The sequence below is a fragment of the Megachile rotundata genome, chromosome 5, assembly GCF_050947335.1.
Source record: "Megachile rotundata isolate GNS110a chromosome 5, iyMegRotu1, whole genome shotgun sequence".
NCBI classification, from domain to species: Eukaryota; Metazoa; Arthropoda; class Insecta; order Hymenoptera; family Megachilidae; genus Megachile; species Megachile rotundata.
Window position 1 is genome coordinate 19549112 of NC_134987.1, and position 17847 is coordinate 19566958.

Here is a 17847-nt window from a genome sequence, read left to right on the forward strand (position 1 = left end):
CGTGGTAATCGACGTGTTAAAGAAATATAAAATAGTTAAACAAAACAAGTTTTATTCAGATACAATGTATCTTATAGATATAACAATGGAACTCCGCGGATTAAAAGTAGGTTGGACATTACATTGCTGGATGCATAGTCTCGCAACGGCTCATGAAATGAGATTAGATTCCGTGATAGATCAATTGCTTCAAGATTTCCTTCAAGTGTGTCCAGATGATTATTCGACACAATTTGTACAGGAATGTCTTCCTTTGTTATTTAACATTTTTAGGTACAGTAAGGCAAGTATCAATTACAATATAAATAAAATTCAAATAACAATTTTATGATCTACTATTTATATTTTGAGTACAGAAAGAAGGCACGACGCTACTTCTTGCTGATATTTTCTGTACATGTTTTGGATGGGAACCGATAAAACCTATTCGAGACACTACACTTTCAAGTGGATCAAGAATAGATCCTAAATTTGTAAATAATCCAGAGTTAAGCGATGTACAGTTCAGAGTGGAGGGTAGAGTTTTCTATGGCCATAAAATTGTTCTAGTAACATCGTCTCCAAGGTTTAGAAACATGTTGAGTTCCAAGTTATGTGAGGGGAATCCTCCGATTGTACAAATCAATGATATACGGTACCACATTTTCCAGGTATGCTTATCTCAATAGATACTGAACATACATTGTCTTATAAAAACATCCCGTAAATAAAATTTCTTTCTCGCCTTCAGATGGTTATGGAATTCTTATATCACGGTGGATGTGCCACGTTAGAAGTTAATCAAAGTGATGTCTTGGAGCTAATGGCTGCTGCAAACTTTTTCCAGTTAGACGGTTTGCTTAGGTACTGCGAAGCACAGTGCTCGTCAATGGTTGATCTTGATAACATCGTTTCTATGTACATTCATGCAAAGGTATATTATATAATTCAAATATTACTGATGAAGTGTAACTTTGAAACATCCTACACATTTTTAAAAATGGTACACAAAAAGTATTCTGTCTTATCGACTTTAACATTATGTAAAAACTTTTTAGGTTTATAACGCGACTCAACTGTTAGAATACTGTCAAGGATTTTTGTTACAAAATATGGTTGCTTTATTGACATACGATGACTCGGTTAAGCGCCTATTGTTTGCTAAAAAACTGCCAAATCACGACGTCCTCGCGGGCCTTCTTCTTACTTTACAAGCAAGAATAAAAACTAGACGATCTCAACAACAAAATAAAATAAAAGCTTAGAGATATAATGTATCCAGTATAGTGGTATCATCATTATCATTTCGTTTCCGCTTTTGTCAAGTATAGTTATCAACATATTTAGGTGACGCCGTTTAATAAAAAGTAAGATATGTACATTAATTAAGACTGAATGTTTCATGACTTATCTTTAATTCATTATCAGGTATTTAAATATAAATCTCCAGTAATTTATATCAGAGATTATAATTTTCATGCGATTATTCTTTTTTTCAAGGTATTAGTAGAATTTAAGAATGATACATGTGATGCAAATTATACACCTACATATTTTATTCTTGTTGTATAATACTTCTTTAACTACTTTTTGTAAACTACAAAGTATAAAATATCAATGTATATTATATATCGTTTGCACTATCAAAATGACATACTTCATTATAAATGAATTTTATGCATGTATAATAATTAAGCAGTTTAATTTTCAAAAATAAATGTCCAACTCGGCTTTAAGTAATAGTGTAAATAATAAAATTAATTATCATAAAATATGCAGTATAATATACACTATAAATTAATTATCTATCACTGTTAAACTATTAATATATGCAACAGGTAAATATATATCTTGTAAATAAAACGGATTAAACATTTTATACACAATGCAAAAAAGATGTTAAAACAGAATATAATTCTCCTTCTAAACATAATTTATTCGTCGCGATTGCAAGAAATTATAAATATTGTGATACGGTGCAGTCTCGCTATATAGCCGTTTTTCGGATCATCAAATTTTTTACGATAAATCGAATTTTGTTTATAGCTCTTTCTATAATTTTCTGTTCTGCAACATCGGCCATATATCAAGACTCCACCGTAACTAAATAATCATTGTTCCATTTCCCAATACTTAATAAAATTGTTTATACTTTTTATTAGGCTTTTGTTTACACATAATTATTAGATTTTATAGTATTTATCACAATACAGGAATTTATTAAAAACTAAAAATATAAAGAGAAAAATCCATGCAAAGTAAAATATTACGCTAATATATGCTATTTAATGCTCGCAAAATCCTTATACAATATATTGCTCTTTTTTGTATTCTGTTTGAATTTGAATAAATAAAATCCTTACTTCGTAATAAAATGTTACAAACAACGCGGCGCATTCAGAAGAGAAAAAGAAAAGACGAAACTGAATTCAATACTTAATACTACTTTGTAACACACAGTTCATTATCACTTTAACAAAATTGTTATCATCGATAGATCTGCGTATGTTAACGATGTAACAATGTTAGCATTTATATATATAATGTGATTTATTTTGAATGTCAATGGTTAGTTGTATATACAATATTTAAGTTATAATCTTAATGATACTGTAATCACTGGATTTTTAGATTTTGGAATGCCTAATAATCATATGAATCAAATCGATCTTCAAAAAATGGCTGTCTCAATCTTACAATTATATGTAATATATTTCTCATTGTTAACCTTGTAAGCTTTAGCAGATGTACAAGCGATCTATAATAAACGATAAAATCCTAATGAAGACTGATTATAAAAATTATATTCACAGTTTTGTACATTTCTATTACGTTTCATAGATTAAGATTAGAAAATTTTGTCACTTCGTGTATGTTCATACAAACTTCCATTTAATACATTATATGCCTAATAAGGATTTCAATGATATAATTTGTCAGAAAAAACGTCAACTTAAAAATGATTTTCAAAAAATGTTATTATATGCATCCTTTGTAACATGTACATACAATTGTGCACATATTACTACAAATTTTTTAGTACCTGTGTTTTTATAAAAACAAAAGATATCAAGATTTAAGCACACGAAATACATAATTTATTTACATAGTAAAACATTTAAAATGGAACATTTTAAATGATTAACATTTATGTAAAAAACTATGTAAGTTTATAACAAAATTGAAATATATGCAAATAAGTGATAAAGCATGAATAGAATATTTCTGTACCTTGTTTACAGCATGTAGAAATTTATATGCAAACTGAAATATAAAAATATTCTATATAGCACTATAATATAGTTGGCATACACAAACCATGTTCAGTTACTTAATGATAGAAAATTTCTTATTTTATAGCAAACAAATTAGCGAAAGAAGCACTTACTGAAACCAAAGACGTACCGTAACATTTAATTATCACTTTTCATCACATTCGTTTGATTAATAAAAAAATTGAGCAATGCCTATGGGTAACATTCGGGTGTAATAAAAATATTGTATTTGTTGAAGAAAATTGCAAGTTGAAACGTACCAGCACATATTTTTATATAGAATTATAAAAAAAATAATCGAAATGTTACTTATTCGATATACCTTATTTAGATCGTTTGTTACCAATCATTTAACACCAATTAATTTAGTGCCACATTTATTCTGTATAGTTCTTACGTAGAGAAACTAATCTTCTTGAAAATTATTTTGCATACTTTTTTAATAACCGTGCTATTTATAAATAATTGTAAATTATTGTTTTATAGTAATAAATATTAAAAGTATTATAGATTATAGAATAGTTGAACAATAGAGTAGACAATTTTAATATGTATTCTTAACAAACAATATATGTCACCATAAAATTTGAAACTATAACATTAACATTATTTCAAACGCTTGTCGCATATACAATGCTATACAGTTTACTAGTAAGTAATATATAAAGCAGTTAAAATGGTTCATCAAATTTTGTATAAGATTATAATTTGATATAACAGAAGTGACAATAGTTACTTTATATTATTCCGAATTAGTTAATCGTTTCGTGGAACAAAAGTACAAATTTATTTTTGCCACTATAATAAATCTATTATAAAGGATAGTGCAGGTATTCGATATACCTTTGTTATGTTTTAATCTAAAATAATCCAGAAAGTAAAGGTAAAAAGCAGAGATACATTAAGAATAATATAAAACGTTTTGAACATTTGAAAATAATAAAAAATAATACATTCAAATTACATGTTAATCAATTTACAAGATGAATATAAAATAAGTCTATCCTCTCCCCATATTGCATTGACCAATATACAAACTGGCAATTCATATTTTCCTTGATATTCATTCTACAATCAATATAAGATAGATTGAGACAGCCCTTTTCACTTACTCATATCTATGATGGTTAGGAGCGCTAACTTAATTTAGTGACTAGAATAATAATTAATATAACAACGACTATAATCGCGAGTAACAACAGTACATAAACCTTTCGCCGGTATTTACTTTGGTAATTACTTCCCTTAATTAATTCTTGTGTTCCAAGCTCCACATTTCCATGTATATTTTCTACAGCATTATCTATCGTGTCTGTGACAGAAAAGATTCATAAATATTTATGTGTAAATATTTTTATGAAAAAGTTACAGACGTGATTACTTACTGACTGAGTCACCTTGCTGATATACCAGTGCCATAAGCTGGCGCATTATTTGATTTACATCTAAAATATCGCCCTCGATCCGTTTTACTCTATCTTCTCTCTCAATTAGCAATCCTTGTTGGAATTCAAGATCCCTAGGTATTTCATAAAACAGAATAATTGTTTGCAGCCTAATTTCCATGTAATCAATATCGTCATTTCAGTGCTTGTATTAATATGCATTGAAACAGACTTACCATACATTCAAGTGCATTTTATAGCTTCTCTATATTAATAATACATGTTGCAATTATTTAATAATCTTTTTCACTGAGAATTTTAAATCAAGCTATCTTGATATTCATGCTATAAAATCCACAAATTATGTTTATCTTATAAAAATCATGAGAAAAGCCTATTGAATTTTGTTTTGTTAACAAGTTACATAATGTTAGCCATCCCTGAACCCATTGCTTGTGTGCAGACTGTGAGGAATAGTCGAGCTTTTTTCACTACTTGTATGTGCAAATACACTTACATATTTATAAAAATTAATATAAATTTATTTTCAAACCTTTGTTTCTCTTGGTGTTCATCCTCTTGTACTTGGAGTAGACGTTGTTGTTCCTCCTCTTCTGGATCCATATGACTCTCTATACTAGTTGTAGGTAAAATATATCTCTTCATTTTTGCTGCTACTGACTGAAAAATTTATTATCATATAATATAAAGACATATCACAAACTTATGCATGCTCTATTATATCTTCTACCTTTTGCATGTCTGAATATCTCATCATGGCATCTTTAAAATCAGTGGTAAGCTTTTCTATTTGTAATTTTTGTTGTTTATCTCCTCTCCTCATTAGTACTGTCAGTCTTGCAATATCTTTACTTGTTTGATTTACTACTTGATTTGTGCTTAACTGTGTTTCATGCCTAATACAAAATAAATTCACATATACTTCAACAAATCAATGAAACATAATCACATAATTTGTTATAATCCATTGTTTTAGCTACTTACACCTTATCTCTCAGTTCTTGATTATCTCTATTGGTTCCAATATTCTTATATGAACGTTCAAGTGTCTTCCAAGTTGTGTTGATTTTATATATGTTAGCAGTAATATTTTCACTGAGACTATAAAGTTCAGTAGGACTAAATCCCACATCAGGTACATCTGACCGTTGATCCGTGGATCCATAAGTTTGAGAACTATGAGCCATTCTAAAAAATACATAAAAACATTCTCGCAAATTTTTGTATTTAACAAAAATGTACATGAATGATTTAAAGGCACATTTATAATCCTACTTCATTACCTTTTTATTTACAAATATATAACTCTGATTAATATTTATGTATAGATGTTGGTTCATGCATATGAAATGTTGTTTTCATTATTACATTGTCATTAAACTCTTGGTATGGTTTATAATGAATGATGATTCACTAAATTTCACAAATTATTACTGAATAGTTTTTATATTTGCATTAAAGAAACATTTACATTAACAAGGATAATTTCAAAGGCCAAGTTATTCATAATTTCAAGAAATTATTTTCAAATGATTAATGACAAATATTATTGGGAGTCAATGTATTACAATAAACTCATTTTCTACTATGCTCTATAATATTAATTATAAAATAACGTTTATTAGCTGAAACTATTTCACAAAATTCAAAGTTCAAAAAAACAACATTTGATATACACCAACCTAATATAAAATTAAAAACAATTAAAGTATGTATAATTTGTATAATCAGCTATGACAACTAATTATATCTTAATGCAGTTATGTACAATAAATATTTGCATGGTTTTATGCTTTATAACATTAATAAAATTATTAAAAAATAGTTTTATTAACATGAGAACTTAACAAAATGCAAATATATCCCTCGAACTTGTTGTAAAAATTACATTTGCAATATGAAAGATATTATGATATATTACATAGATAATATTGTAAATTACAATTTCCTTAATGCATTAAAATTATTTTACGCGATTATATGTTCCAGAACAATGTTCAGATCCAATGGTGTATGATGAATCATGTACAAAGAGTTGCGATAATGAACATGAAATTATATATAATTGTATACAAACATCGTCGATCTTATAACAAACCTGAACTGTTTTATCACAAGTGTTCTTAATATCTAAATATAAATTGTTTCATTAATTCACATTTAAAAATCAAGAGAACTATTTTTATGTATCGAATCTTAGAAACTGACAGTTGCCTAAACGATCTAATCCACCGTCCACGTGACGGTAGTCCTTTTATACTCGTGAACGTATATTTAACAGAAACCTACATTATCGATGTCCAAGATTTAAAAATTTCAATTAGTCATTATTAAATATAAATATTAATTAATATACCACAAGCATTTATGTACTCTTAAATAATACACTTATAACTATATAATATATATTTCACAGATTGTAATCTAAATTAAAATATATGAACAATTTAGTGTGTCTATAACACCGTCAATACTACTAGATTCAAAATAATATTAATAAATATTGTTGCGCGATATTGCAACATAAATTGTTAAAGTATAGTCTTTAAATTGAATTTAATAATGTACGTGCAAAATATATCATTCGCGAAAGCTGTTCAGAAGAACGAATAATAATGTAAAATTATTTTCTGCTAACTCATAAAAATGTGTCTGGAATACCGCCGTATATATTGTTACCGCTAGGATCAAGAATAAAACTGATAATAAATTTATTTTAATATTATTTGTTATATTTGCAACGATAAAAGTGAGGAAAAATAGTAATATATTTTTTTATTGAACAGTTGAAATCATTAATGAGCTACCTTCCTCTGTAACCAGAGGTTAGTCGCATGGCGGACACTGGCTTGACAAGACGTAAGGTACGGAAGTTCCCGAGTACGACCGACAGATTGCGAAAGCCTTCAGAAACAACAACCGTCGGCCGTAAGTAAACGCTATTGTGATTTCTCATCATTTTAATCGCTTAAATAGTATGCTTTTTGTTGTGTAAATGTCACAAAAGAAAATTTGACACTAGATTACCTCGATGCGTATGTTTTCCGATAAAAAATCTCTCTGAAAATCCTGAAATTCGATAGAATTTTCTCGAGGGTTGCTTTGAGAGTTAATGCAGTACGTACATAGGTCGTGCGTCATGTCGGCTCTGAACGCATCTTCCGTTTGTCGGGTTCCTATCACGTTTCAAGTTTCTCTTGAATATAACCGCAATCTTTTCGCGTTATCGAATTATTCTTGTCTCGATAGTAAAAAAAAAGAGCAATGCGCGAGTGGTAATCGAGTGTTGTTTCGCGGACACTACGCAACACCCTACTTTTGACATTTTAATCGGTGTGACTTTTGAAGTAGGTTGATCGTATGGCTTCTTGCACGCTTGTTTTATGCATCAGACGTTTCATACTTTTATTCAAAGTACTTTTCTTTTGTCTTTATATACAGAATATTTTCGACGTTCATCGTAACGCGTGTGTCGCTTTGTTAAGTTTCTCTTTTGAAAAATTCTAAATTAAATTTTTTATCATTTCGCTATTGAGTACAAATCAGAGTCATCAATTTACTCAAGAAATGGCTAGACGCATTGCTTACGTTTAATATTTCTTAACCATTTTTTATACCTTTTATATGAATTTCGAAGTCCAAGATATTATTTCGTTCCTTCCGTTGTTTGTTAGTACATTGAAAATAGTATTTTTCTCGCGTTGGTCAACTTTCGAAAATTCTGAAATATTTATTTAGAGTCAGATACTGTGCAGACTCTTTTGTAAACATACGTATGCACAAAGCACACGTACGTATTCATCGATTAGTGTGCACGTACTTACACGCATTGGCGTGCATGAAACCAAACAGGCGTGTACTGTCATGTTTCTGACGACGTTTAGATGAAATTTTCTTACTTGCATAGTCAATTTACAAAATACATTAAGATGCAAAGTGACAAGCCTCGAGCGTCTTTTCCATTTTGCAATTTTAAATTTATTTTTTGATCATATGTTATGTTTCGTTTTACATTATTTGCAATACTTGAATGATACCGTAATAATTGATATAGATTAATTTTAGATTTATTTAAAATAGGTTCAAAGTTCTTTGGCAATCATCTCAACTCTTGTTTCCGTTATATTAAAATTAGAAATTTTAAAGTGTAAGTCTTGCTATATGGCTTCCATTTATATGGTTTGTTGCAAGAGTTCCCCTTCATCCTCACTAGTGCCCCCCACCTTCCCAATTATCGTAGAGCATAGAGACTCACGGAGATCACCGCAACTTCAAAAATTAATATCATTTTGTTTGCGATCGATAAATACAAAAGTTGAAAATTTTTAAACTGGGAAATTAGAATTTGCAAGTTACATCTTTGCCGACAAAACTTTAAGAGTAATAGTTTTGCCCGTGTATCTGTTCCACAGTTTCTCCCTCTCCCATAGCCCCGTCCAAGGCTATATAACAAGACTGCACTGTATTTCGACTTGAAACTAACTCTTGAGTGAAAGTGTTGTTAAATTGAAAACGAGTGTTGTGTCAATTTCGATAAAAAAGCGTTGCGAATATTTCTTATTATGAAAGTAGTAACAATTAAGAGTTTTAATGATTACAACCTCGAAACATTTAATACTTCGGTACTATGTTACACGCTCACCCGTGATATACATATAAGAACATTTGCTGTGCGCCTTTAAATGCTCGCCCATATGACTGGCTCCGACGTCGAACGTGGACGGCCTTATGCCTCTTTGTTACAGCAAACTTAAATGCTTATCGGACTATGAATAGACGTACTGATTTGTTTTCAGCTGTCCACTTTGTACAGCTAATTTACACCTTACCGCTTATAACTGACACATTAAAACGATCATTTGTTAACCCATAATTAATACAGTGATCATTTTGTCACATAGAAAATTGTTAATTCGATGGAATGTTAAACTTATTGCTTTATTAAAAAATTATAACCTTGCATTTAAGAGAGAAGTTTCTAGAGTTTGATAAATCCTTACTAATCGCAGATTGAAATTCTAAAATTTTATGTTAATGCATGTGCATTTTGATTGCATGAGCATGTTGTTTGAATAAAAATATGCAGTGCGAGACAAGATACAAATTACGTTTATTAAGTGCAAACATCAAGAAATATTGAATACGAGTGAAATGTATATCGAGAGAATCATGTGATGGAATTTTTGGAAACAAAGAGTTCATTTTCCTTTGTGTAACAGTGTGTTACTTGTTCGTTTTCGACCGTGCAGTTGCCAGTTGTCAGTATTGTTAGTTACGATTGAATTATTTCTTGTTTTTCACGTTCGATTCGGATGAAAGATATCGCGCAAATATTAACGTTTAACTGTGCAATGAAAGGCAAAGGTATCTCGCTCTCTTTTTTTTCCTGCTGATCTTATACAGAGTCGGCCTTCAAAAGTTGGCAGCCTTGTTCTAACTCGTAGAGAGCAACCGTCACAGCGCATCAGTGACGTGTCACGAGGAAACCAAGTAATGGAGTGTTCGAAATTATTCAGAGAAAGATAGCGATATTGTTCCCTTTACGTCATTGCTATCTCTTTGTTTATTAATGACACACGTTTCCATTTTATGTATCAACACTTTTGTGGATCCAATTGATATTACATTGCTCAATACAAAAGATAAAAAAATAATTTTGTTTCTTTTCTTCGAATCGCTTAAGAATGATTTCCGCTAATTTAATTAGAGATATATAATCATTGCGAATGTACTAATTATGTTTACATTCTTTTTGAATCGAAGTTGAATATTACTTTTCATCTAGACAAATAAGGTAATATATTATTCAAATGAATAATTTATTTACAATTCATTGAAAATTCAAATTCATTGAAAGTGTGAGAACTATGTGTATTTTTTCTTGTGTGAACTATAAATGCATATTGTTAGGTGTAAAGGTCATTCCAAAAATGTATACTCATAAATACTTTACTCGTTTCCGATAAATATTTAAATGTTTAAATTTAAAAAAGGTTAGATAAATTTAAAGCTACAAAGAAATTTCGATCGTTATTTCGGTAATTTAACTAATTGAGTAGTACTAACCTTCACGAAACCTTTGTTTGTTCGTCGAGCACGAATGTAATACAAATTTAAAAGAAAATGAGATCGAGTACCGGTTTGATGTATTAAAGAAATTTTTTAATGCCAAAGTATGGAGTAGCAACGACTTTCATTGTATGTATAATCCTACAATCGCTATGTTCCATTGTTATAGTTACTCAGCTGTATTTAACTTTTGCTACAGTCATATTAAAAATCTTGTATTAGTACTTGAATGTAATAACCAACAGTTTTGCGTTAAGAAATGGCCATAATTCCGCATTTCGCAGAATTGAATATCAGGAATTGTCTCGTACGCAAGATAAAGCTATCTTCTTCAGTCTTTTACCCTGTAGTAAAGGGAACAGACAGAAGTTTACCTAGTGCGCACCCTAAATATGTGAAACGCTCGGTAGAGGCGGTCAAAGACGACCTTAGTCGAACTGAGGACGAAGTTGTCCGACCTCGCCCGATCAGCATGACGATAGAAGCCGACATCGGTCGAGGTGAGACGACGAAAAGTTCATTGACCGTCTGACCATGAGCCGCGCCCCACATACGATCCTCTCCACGTTCATCGTCCACGGCTTTTGGTTGTTTTATTCGTAACCTATACCTCAAGATCAAAGCCGTTTCCCTGGAGAAGGTCCCCGTTCTGCCCATTGAAGACCTTCACTTGTGAGCGCGATAAGGCCGCACACGTTACTCTCTGCCTTCTGGCATTCAAATTCCAATTGTTAGAAGATTCAAAAGCATCTGATCTTAATTATTACGCGAAATATGAAAAGAAAACAGATTTATTGCTTTTATTGTCAATATTATATTTAATTCTAATTGTAACCTCCTTAAGTCCTATTTGCAGAAAATACTGGAATGAAAGGAAAATATATTTTAACACATTTGCAGCTGGCAGTTTTGAGACGGGATGCTTAGTTGGATGCTACAGAGATTTATAATTGGAATGGTTATAAACATAAGGAAATATTGGTTACAGTAGTTGCATTATTAACAATTTAATAATGTTCTATTCATTGTAAAAAGCACATAACTTGAGCATTTGAGGCGAGAGTTAAACTTCTCTTGTATGTTGTCGAAGGAAAAGTGTTATATTGAAACAAATTTGGAACAGTTGATGATCGTTGATTTTTAAAATTTGTCATTATTTCACCAATTTTCAAGCATATGTAGGAAGGAAAAGAGGAATTTAATTGTGTGTTGTGCACAAAAAATATCTGAGTGTTGCAAAACTCTTTTTGCAGTCGAGAGTATACTTATAATTCAAATCAGAAAAAACAATATTCAATAAGTAGCAGAATGAGCTTATAATTTCTGTGCTTATGATTATTTATTGACCATAAGAATGAATGCCACTTATTAGTTATGCATGAGCCTATTTGAAAGATGATTGTTAAGGGAAAGTTAATTACTATCATGCTAACATGCAATCGAAAGAACTTATGTTTTTCATCTATGTAGGATAAGGTGTATGCATTTAAGCATTTCATCTATTTTTATGTATAAATTTGTACTTATAATTTGCATGAATATTTTATATATTTAATGGAGATTCATTACTAAATTATAGTAGAATATTTACTACTTAAAATAACTTATAAAAGCATTAAAAATCTCGAATATTTCTTACTTTATGATGCACTATAACTTGTAGAAATAAATAATCAATGCATGAACTATCAAAACCAATTTGATGATATTGCTGTAATAACCATTGAGTAGACTTGGGTGAATCATATATTTAAGGGAAAACAATATTGTAATAGTTATAAAAATACACTGGCTTTGTGAATTTATCTTAATGTACATGTTACATGTTATGTACTCGTTAAGACAAAAAACATTTAACATGTAATATGTACATCGTATCATTTACAAAAAGGCAGTATACTTTTAAAGATAAATATTGCAATGTTGATCTATCATAAATGAAAGGGGCAATTGATACAGTAAGGCAAAACAGTAATGTTTGGTAGAAAATGCATAATTACCTGTATTTCTATAAGCATTTTAACTGCATGTTTCTTAATATATCATATTTTTGCATCATTAGGTACAAAGGCTGCATATTAATAATCAAACATGGAAGGAGTAGCATGCGTGTAAGCAATTAATCATTGAAAAAATGACTAGTATTTTTATTGTAATGTTTCCTTTGTTTCAGCTTCCTAAAGGAAGATCTGTGTGCTGTGATTTATCACTCAGGGGGCCGAAACACGCGCAACAACGGACAACCCCACAGGACCGGGGGGTGCTTCTCGTGTCTCGGGAGGAAGGTCAGGGTCTACAAAGTTACCTTGGCTGTATAAAATCATACACGAGCTGCTTCTTTTCTTACATCCAAAGAATCCTCTGTGTTGCATTGTATTACTGGTAACACTGAAATTAAAAAAATTCGATGCCTTCCAGGGACGATATTCGCTCCCTATCCACTGAGCAACGCTGGATCCCTCCTTCAACTGTTAGACGCGATGCACTCACCCCAGAAAGCAGAAATGATCTCATCTTTCGAAAGGTGCGGGGTATTCTTAATAAGCTTACGCCGGAAAAGTTCGCAAAGCTGAGCACCGACCTGCTCAACGTTGAGCTTAATTCTCATGTGATTCTTAAAGGTGTCATTTTCTTGGTAAGTTGACGAACAACATTACAGTCATTGATTGAGATTTGTTTGTTCAATATGTACAGATTTTAATGGCATTGTTATTTTTCTAGATCTTTGAAAAAGCCCTTGATGAACCCAAGTACAGTTCTATGTACGCACAGCTGTGCAAACGGCTGTCTGACGAAGCTGCAAATTTTGAACCACGAAAAACTCTTATTGATAATCAAAAAGGCCAAAGCACATTCACACTTCTTCTTCTTAACAAGTGCAAAGACGAATTTGAAAATCGATCAAAGGCAAGCGAGGCATTTGAAAATCAAGATGAACTCGGTCCAGAGGAAGAGGAACGTCGACAGGTGGCTAAGCGCAAGATGCTTGGCAACATCAAATTCATCGGAGAACTGGGAAAGTTGGGAATCGTATCAGAACCGATTTTACATCGCTGCATCCAGCAATTGTTGGAGAAGAAAAGGCGAGGGAGATCCAGGGGGGACACTGCCGAGGATATCGAATGCCTCTGTCAAATCATGCGTACCTGCGGTCGCATCCTTGACTCGGATAAAGGCCGCGGACTCATGGATCAATATTTTCGACGTATGAACTCTTTGGCAGAGAGCAGCGATCTTCCTTTACGTATCAAGTTCATGCTGCGTGATGTCATTGAGCTACGCCGTGATGGCTGGGTACCACGCAAGGCTACTAGCACCGAAGGTCCAATGCCAATCAATCAAATCCGCAATGATAACGAAGAGTCTTCGAGGGGAAATGGCTTCCATAGACGAGAGGATCGCCTCGGAGCTGAATTTCTAAGGAAAATGGGACGTGGCGGATTAGACATGGACATGATGGGAAGTATTCCATTGACTTCCCCTTCGTTTGGCATGTCATCTCCATTCAGCCCAAATGGATTCTCAGGAACTTCCGGGGTTGGTTATGGACGCCACAATCAACGTAACCAGCCGGGTTACTACCAAAACCAGAATCGTCATCAAAATAACTATCAAGGGAAACATAATCAACAGCAACATAATTCACCGCAAAACTTCAATAACAGTAAGTTTCGTAATGTTGTAAATTAAAACATTTCTGAATGTGAAATGCGAATGGATATTCGTACTAATAAATATATTTTTACTATTTGCAGATAGTAGTAAAGAGCAATTACGTTTCAATAAGAATAAGATGTTGATTGGACATCCAGAAGAAGTCTCATTAAGACCATCAGCTAATTCTATGATGTTTAAACAGACCAACATCAATCCCAACCTACCTCTAAACAGTGGTAAGTGGTACTTGATACAATATTATTATTTTTCGAATACGAACATTTAAACTACTATTTATAGTATAAAATACTGTAGATATGGTTTGATTGATAATAATTAAATAATTGGTTCAACCAAACCTTAATAATATAGATATTTAGATGTAATCTCAATTAAGTACTAATAGAAGAATGTCATAGGAATATTTTCTAATTAAACGAAACGATAGATCTGTTCCCAGGAAGAGCATCAGAATTGCCTCTTCTGCGTACTAGCACATTGAAACCCAGCTCGCCATTATTGCACAAGGAATTGCCACCAGCAATTGTAATAAAACAAGGTCCTGTAGATAAGAGGGAAAAAGCTAGAGACAGAAAAGATAAAGGAACTTCTAGAGAAGAAATATTGAAGAAGGTGAACGCATTAATGGACGATCTCGTTTCACATACAAATATACAGGACGCAATAACAGCTTTTCAAGATCTTAAGATACCTGAACGATTTTTACGTCATGCAGTTTATACATTATATTCTAATACATTGGATCGTGGAGACTCTGAGCGCGAACTCGCAGCCAAGCTCATAGTTGAATTGGTGAGAGCAGACGTGATTACTGTACAGCAAGTACACGAAGGATGGAAAGAACTAGTATCCAATATATCAGAAAAGGAGAGTACTGTGCCTTGTGTAGCTTCTCACGTTGCCTTCTTAACAGCTAAGGCCATTGTGAATAATTTAATTCAATTAACCGATCTTGTTGCTGTGACAGAAAACGGCCAACATCATCCATTGTTTTTACTTACACTTCAGCAATTGCATAAAAGTCAAGGCAAAGCAACACTCACACAGATCTTCAACGAGAGCAAAGTGAATCTTATCAGCCAACTTCCTGAGGCAGACAAGACGAAAGAAAGATTAGCGGAAATTTTAGAGGACAGAGAACTGACCTTCCTCTATCCGCTTCTTAAGATCCAAGGAGATATATGGCGTCAATTAGAATATGACCCCAATCCTCATACTCTTTTCAAATGGATCAAAGAAAAGTTAGAACCTTCACATCATTCTAATTCAGAGTTTATTAATGCTTTGATGAATGTTCTTCTGAAATATATTACTCAAGTTAGTATAAACACTTACATAACGATAGAAAAGCAAAGTCTCACTATAGCTCTGAAATGACTAATGTTTCATTTGCCTTTTTATATTCACAGGAAACAATACTGGCACCTGGAGTTGATCCATCTAATGTAGCCAAATCAGTAATAGATAAAGAAAAGGCATTACTGGAAAAATATTCGCGTTTGATGCGTTTACTCTTCGTCGATATAGAGTCTCAAGTAACAGCTCTACATGCGCTTCAAGCATTTTGGTTCTCGCACAATTTTCCAAAAGGGATGTTACTGCGATGGTTTGACGGACTGTATCGATTAGAAGTAATCGAAGAAGAAGCTTACTTCAAATGGAAGGAGCGTGTTACTGACGCTTATCCTGGCAAAGGCAAAGCGTTATTTGAGGTAAATAAAATCACTTGTAAATTTGTGAACATTTGAAAATTAATATTAATAACTATAACAATGTTGTAAATTCAGGTACAGTATAGGCTTCCTTTAGCTAAGAGTAAGTGTAAACTCTTCATTAAAGATAAAGGAAACCTATGTTGTATCCAGGTGTACTTAACAATTTATATGAAAAAACGATTAACAAATGAACTATTGAACGATATAGGTCAACAGTTGGTTAACATGGTTGGATAACGCATCAACGGAAGAGGAAAGTGATGATCATAACGACGACGACGACAGCAACAAAAACTACCGAATGCAGAAACTGTGAGAAGGATAACGTTCAACAGGATAACCTATAATTTGGAATAGGATTTTACTATCTATATCACTGAACCAGGTGGTTTCAGTTTACTAATTGAGTTATCTCCATCCATTGCCACAAACGTCTTGTTAGTCTGTCAAGTCCTCGCATCGAAGAAGAGGACTTTACAATCATATTGTCCAAAAAAGAATGGATAGTTTTTGCAGACCCCTCGAGTGGTTTGCAATCAGACTTTATAAGCAAGAAGTTTTAGAATGTTTTAGATAATTGAATATATTGATTGATATGATTTAATAATCATATTTGGGCCAGCAGATATATCAACAATTCGCCGCTGTATGAACATCGGTGCAGAAAGAAAACAGAAAAGATAAAAATTAGTCTGGTGATTTGTGTTGTCAAAGTTTTTGTCTAGTATTGTGCATGTGTCACGTTTTATAAGTCTTTTTGTCCGCGGCACCAGTGAGTCGCTTGTTATCTCTGTGTACCAGCTTTTACATTTATTATGAGGAATTATTATCTATTATTATTAACTATTATTATTATTATTACTATTATATGATTGATCACAACAGTCGAAATACATCTACTTTCCTAAAGAAACTGAACAAAAAATTGATCAGAAACTGGACTGACTCAGTAGTTAGTATACAGTGTGAACAACAATATAAAAAAAGTGATTAATAATTCTCTTTAAAGTTAAAATGAATTTGTAGCTTCTCTCGAAGCGAATCGCTGAGTCAAACTTATACACCAATCAACCAAACAACCACTTTGCCCATGTACCTATTTGCTGCTCCATTAATTGTATTAAGTACTAATTATCAAATGACAACCAGCAGCCAACGTCACGATTCACTTAACATAACATAACGGAAAAAAGATTAGCGATACGACTAAAATCGTATTTAAAATAAACATAACTTACTGTAATTCAGGCATGACCAAGTGGTTGCTCGCGAACCACAGTCGGCTACCATTCCTACTTTCTTTACTTCACTAAGTCATAAGGAAATGGTTCCTAACATTATGTACTTGCCGATGTTAATTATATCCTCAAATTCCCAAGTTTTGCAAATTTCAAAATTCTCTCAATCCACAAGTTTCTAAATTTCCAGATTATTAAAAGTAAATTATTTATTTTATAAATTTTAATATTTGAAGATGGTATTGGCTGGCAATGTAACGAAAGTCTACCGTACCCAAGCTTTAATTACACGCATAAGGTACGAATGAATTAGTAAATTGCAATTTAGTTTATCGAAAGGGGTACGGATAGACTGAATATGGGGGGACAGATCAGTTGGTAGCAAGAAGCGTTCAGCTGTCAGCGAGAAATCACTTGGTCGTGCCTGGTGTAATTTATTACAGATGGCCCCCTGGTTGTTCTGTCGATGAGAACCACCTTACCTTGA

General features: G+C 32.1%; 3 protein-coding genes across 15 annotated transcripts in view; 2 read left to right on the top strand and 1 right to left on the bottom strand.

Moving 5' to 3' along the window:
• LOC100880865 (ankyrin repeat and BTB/POZ domain-containing protein 2) overlaps positions 1-2783 on the top strand; it is a 29400-nt gene extending 26617 nt beyond the window's left edge. For 7 of the 8 annotated variants that reach the window (XM_076531613.1, XM_076531612.1, XM_076531606.1 and 4 more), the window contains 4 exons: positions 78-287; positions 361-650; positions 731-913; positions 1038-2783. In XM_076531613.1, coding sequence (XP_076387728.1) covers positions 78-287; positions 361-650; positions 731-913; positions 1038-1244 — 890 coding nt within the window. In that variant the 3' untranslated portion in view covers positions 1245-2783. Of the gene's footprint in view, positions 1-77; positions 288-351; positions 651-730; positions 914-1037 lie in introns of all 8 variants that reach the window. The other variant, XM_076531611.1, reaches the window with a different exon arrangement.
• Syx13 (syntaxin 13) lies at positions 36-6918 on the bottom strand. The gene is made up of 6 exons (XM_003703241.3): positions 6759-6918; positions 5645-5848; positions 5391-5556; positions 5193-5320; positions 4640-4773; positions 36-4566 (listed from the first exon to the last, which is right to left on the bottom strand). The coding sequence occupies exons 2-6, from the start codon at positions 5845-5847 to the stop codon at positions 4391-4393; spliced, it is 807 nt and encodes a 268-aa protein (XP_003703289.1). The 5' UTR covers position 5848; positions 6759-6918; the 3' UTR covers positions 36-4390.
• A 519-nt stretch (positions 6919-7437) lies between these two features.
• Positions 7438-17365, top strand: NAT1 (N-acetyltransferase 1). Of its 6 annotated transcripts, none has more exons than XM_076531624.1 (8): positions 7438-7588; positions 12903-13014; positions 13148-13364; positions 13451-14393; positions 14485-14622; positions 14835-15724; positions 15817-16119; positions 16331-17365. In XM_076531624.1, exons 4-8 carry the CDS (start codon positions 13490-13492, stop codon positions 16436-16438), a joined length of 2343 nt encoding a protein of 780 aa, XP_076387739.1. In that variant the 5' UTR covers positions 7438-7588; positions 12903-13014; positions 13148-13364; positions 13451-13489; the 3' UTR covers positions 16439-17365. The 6 variants fall into 6 exon arrangements, with proteins under 6 accessions (XP_076387739.1, XP_012140724.1, XP_012140723.1 ...); XM_012285333.2 differs by adding an exon at positions 12792-12840 and having other exon boundaries at positions 7489-7588; positions 12903-13364; XM_076531626.1 differs by lacking the exon at positions 7438-7588 and adding an exon at positions 7808-8007.
• Positions 17366-17847: the final 482 nt, after the last annotated feature.

Coding starts and splice junctions, on each gene's coding strand:
- NAT1 (XM_012285334.2), top strand. CDS start 13,137: ATGCCTTCCAGGGACGATATTCGCTCCCTATCCACTGAGCAACGCTGG. Junction 14,623..14,834: donor CAACCTACCTCTAAACAGTG/GTAAGTGGTACT, acceptor ACGAAACGATAG/ATCTGTTCCCAGGAAGAGCA. Junction 16,120..16,330: donor AAGGCAAAGCGTTATTTGAG/GTAAATAAAATC, acceptor TGAACGATATAG/GTCAACAGTTGGTTAACATG.
- Syx13 (XM_003703241.3), bottom strand. CDS start 5,847: ATGGCTCATAGTTCTCAAACTTATGGATCCACGGATCAACGGTCAGAT. Junction 5,557..5,644: donor CAAGAACTGAGAGATAAGGT/GTAAGTAGCTAA, acceptor ATTTTGTATTAG/GCATGAAACACAGTTAAGCA. Junction 4,774..5,192: donor GAACACCAAGAGAAACAAAG/GTTTGAAAATAA, acceptor TGAAATACCTAG/GGATCTTGAATTCCAACAAG.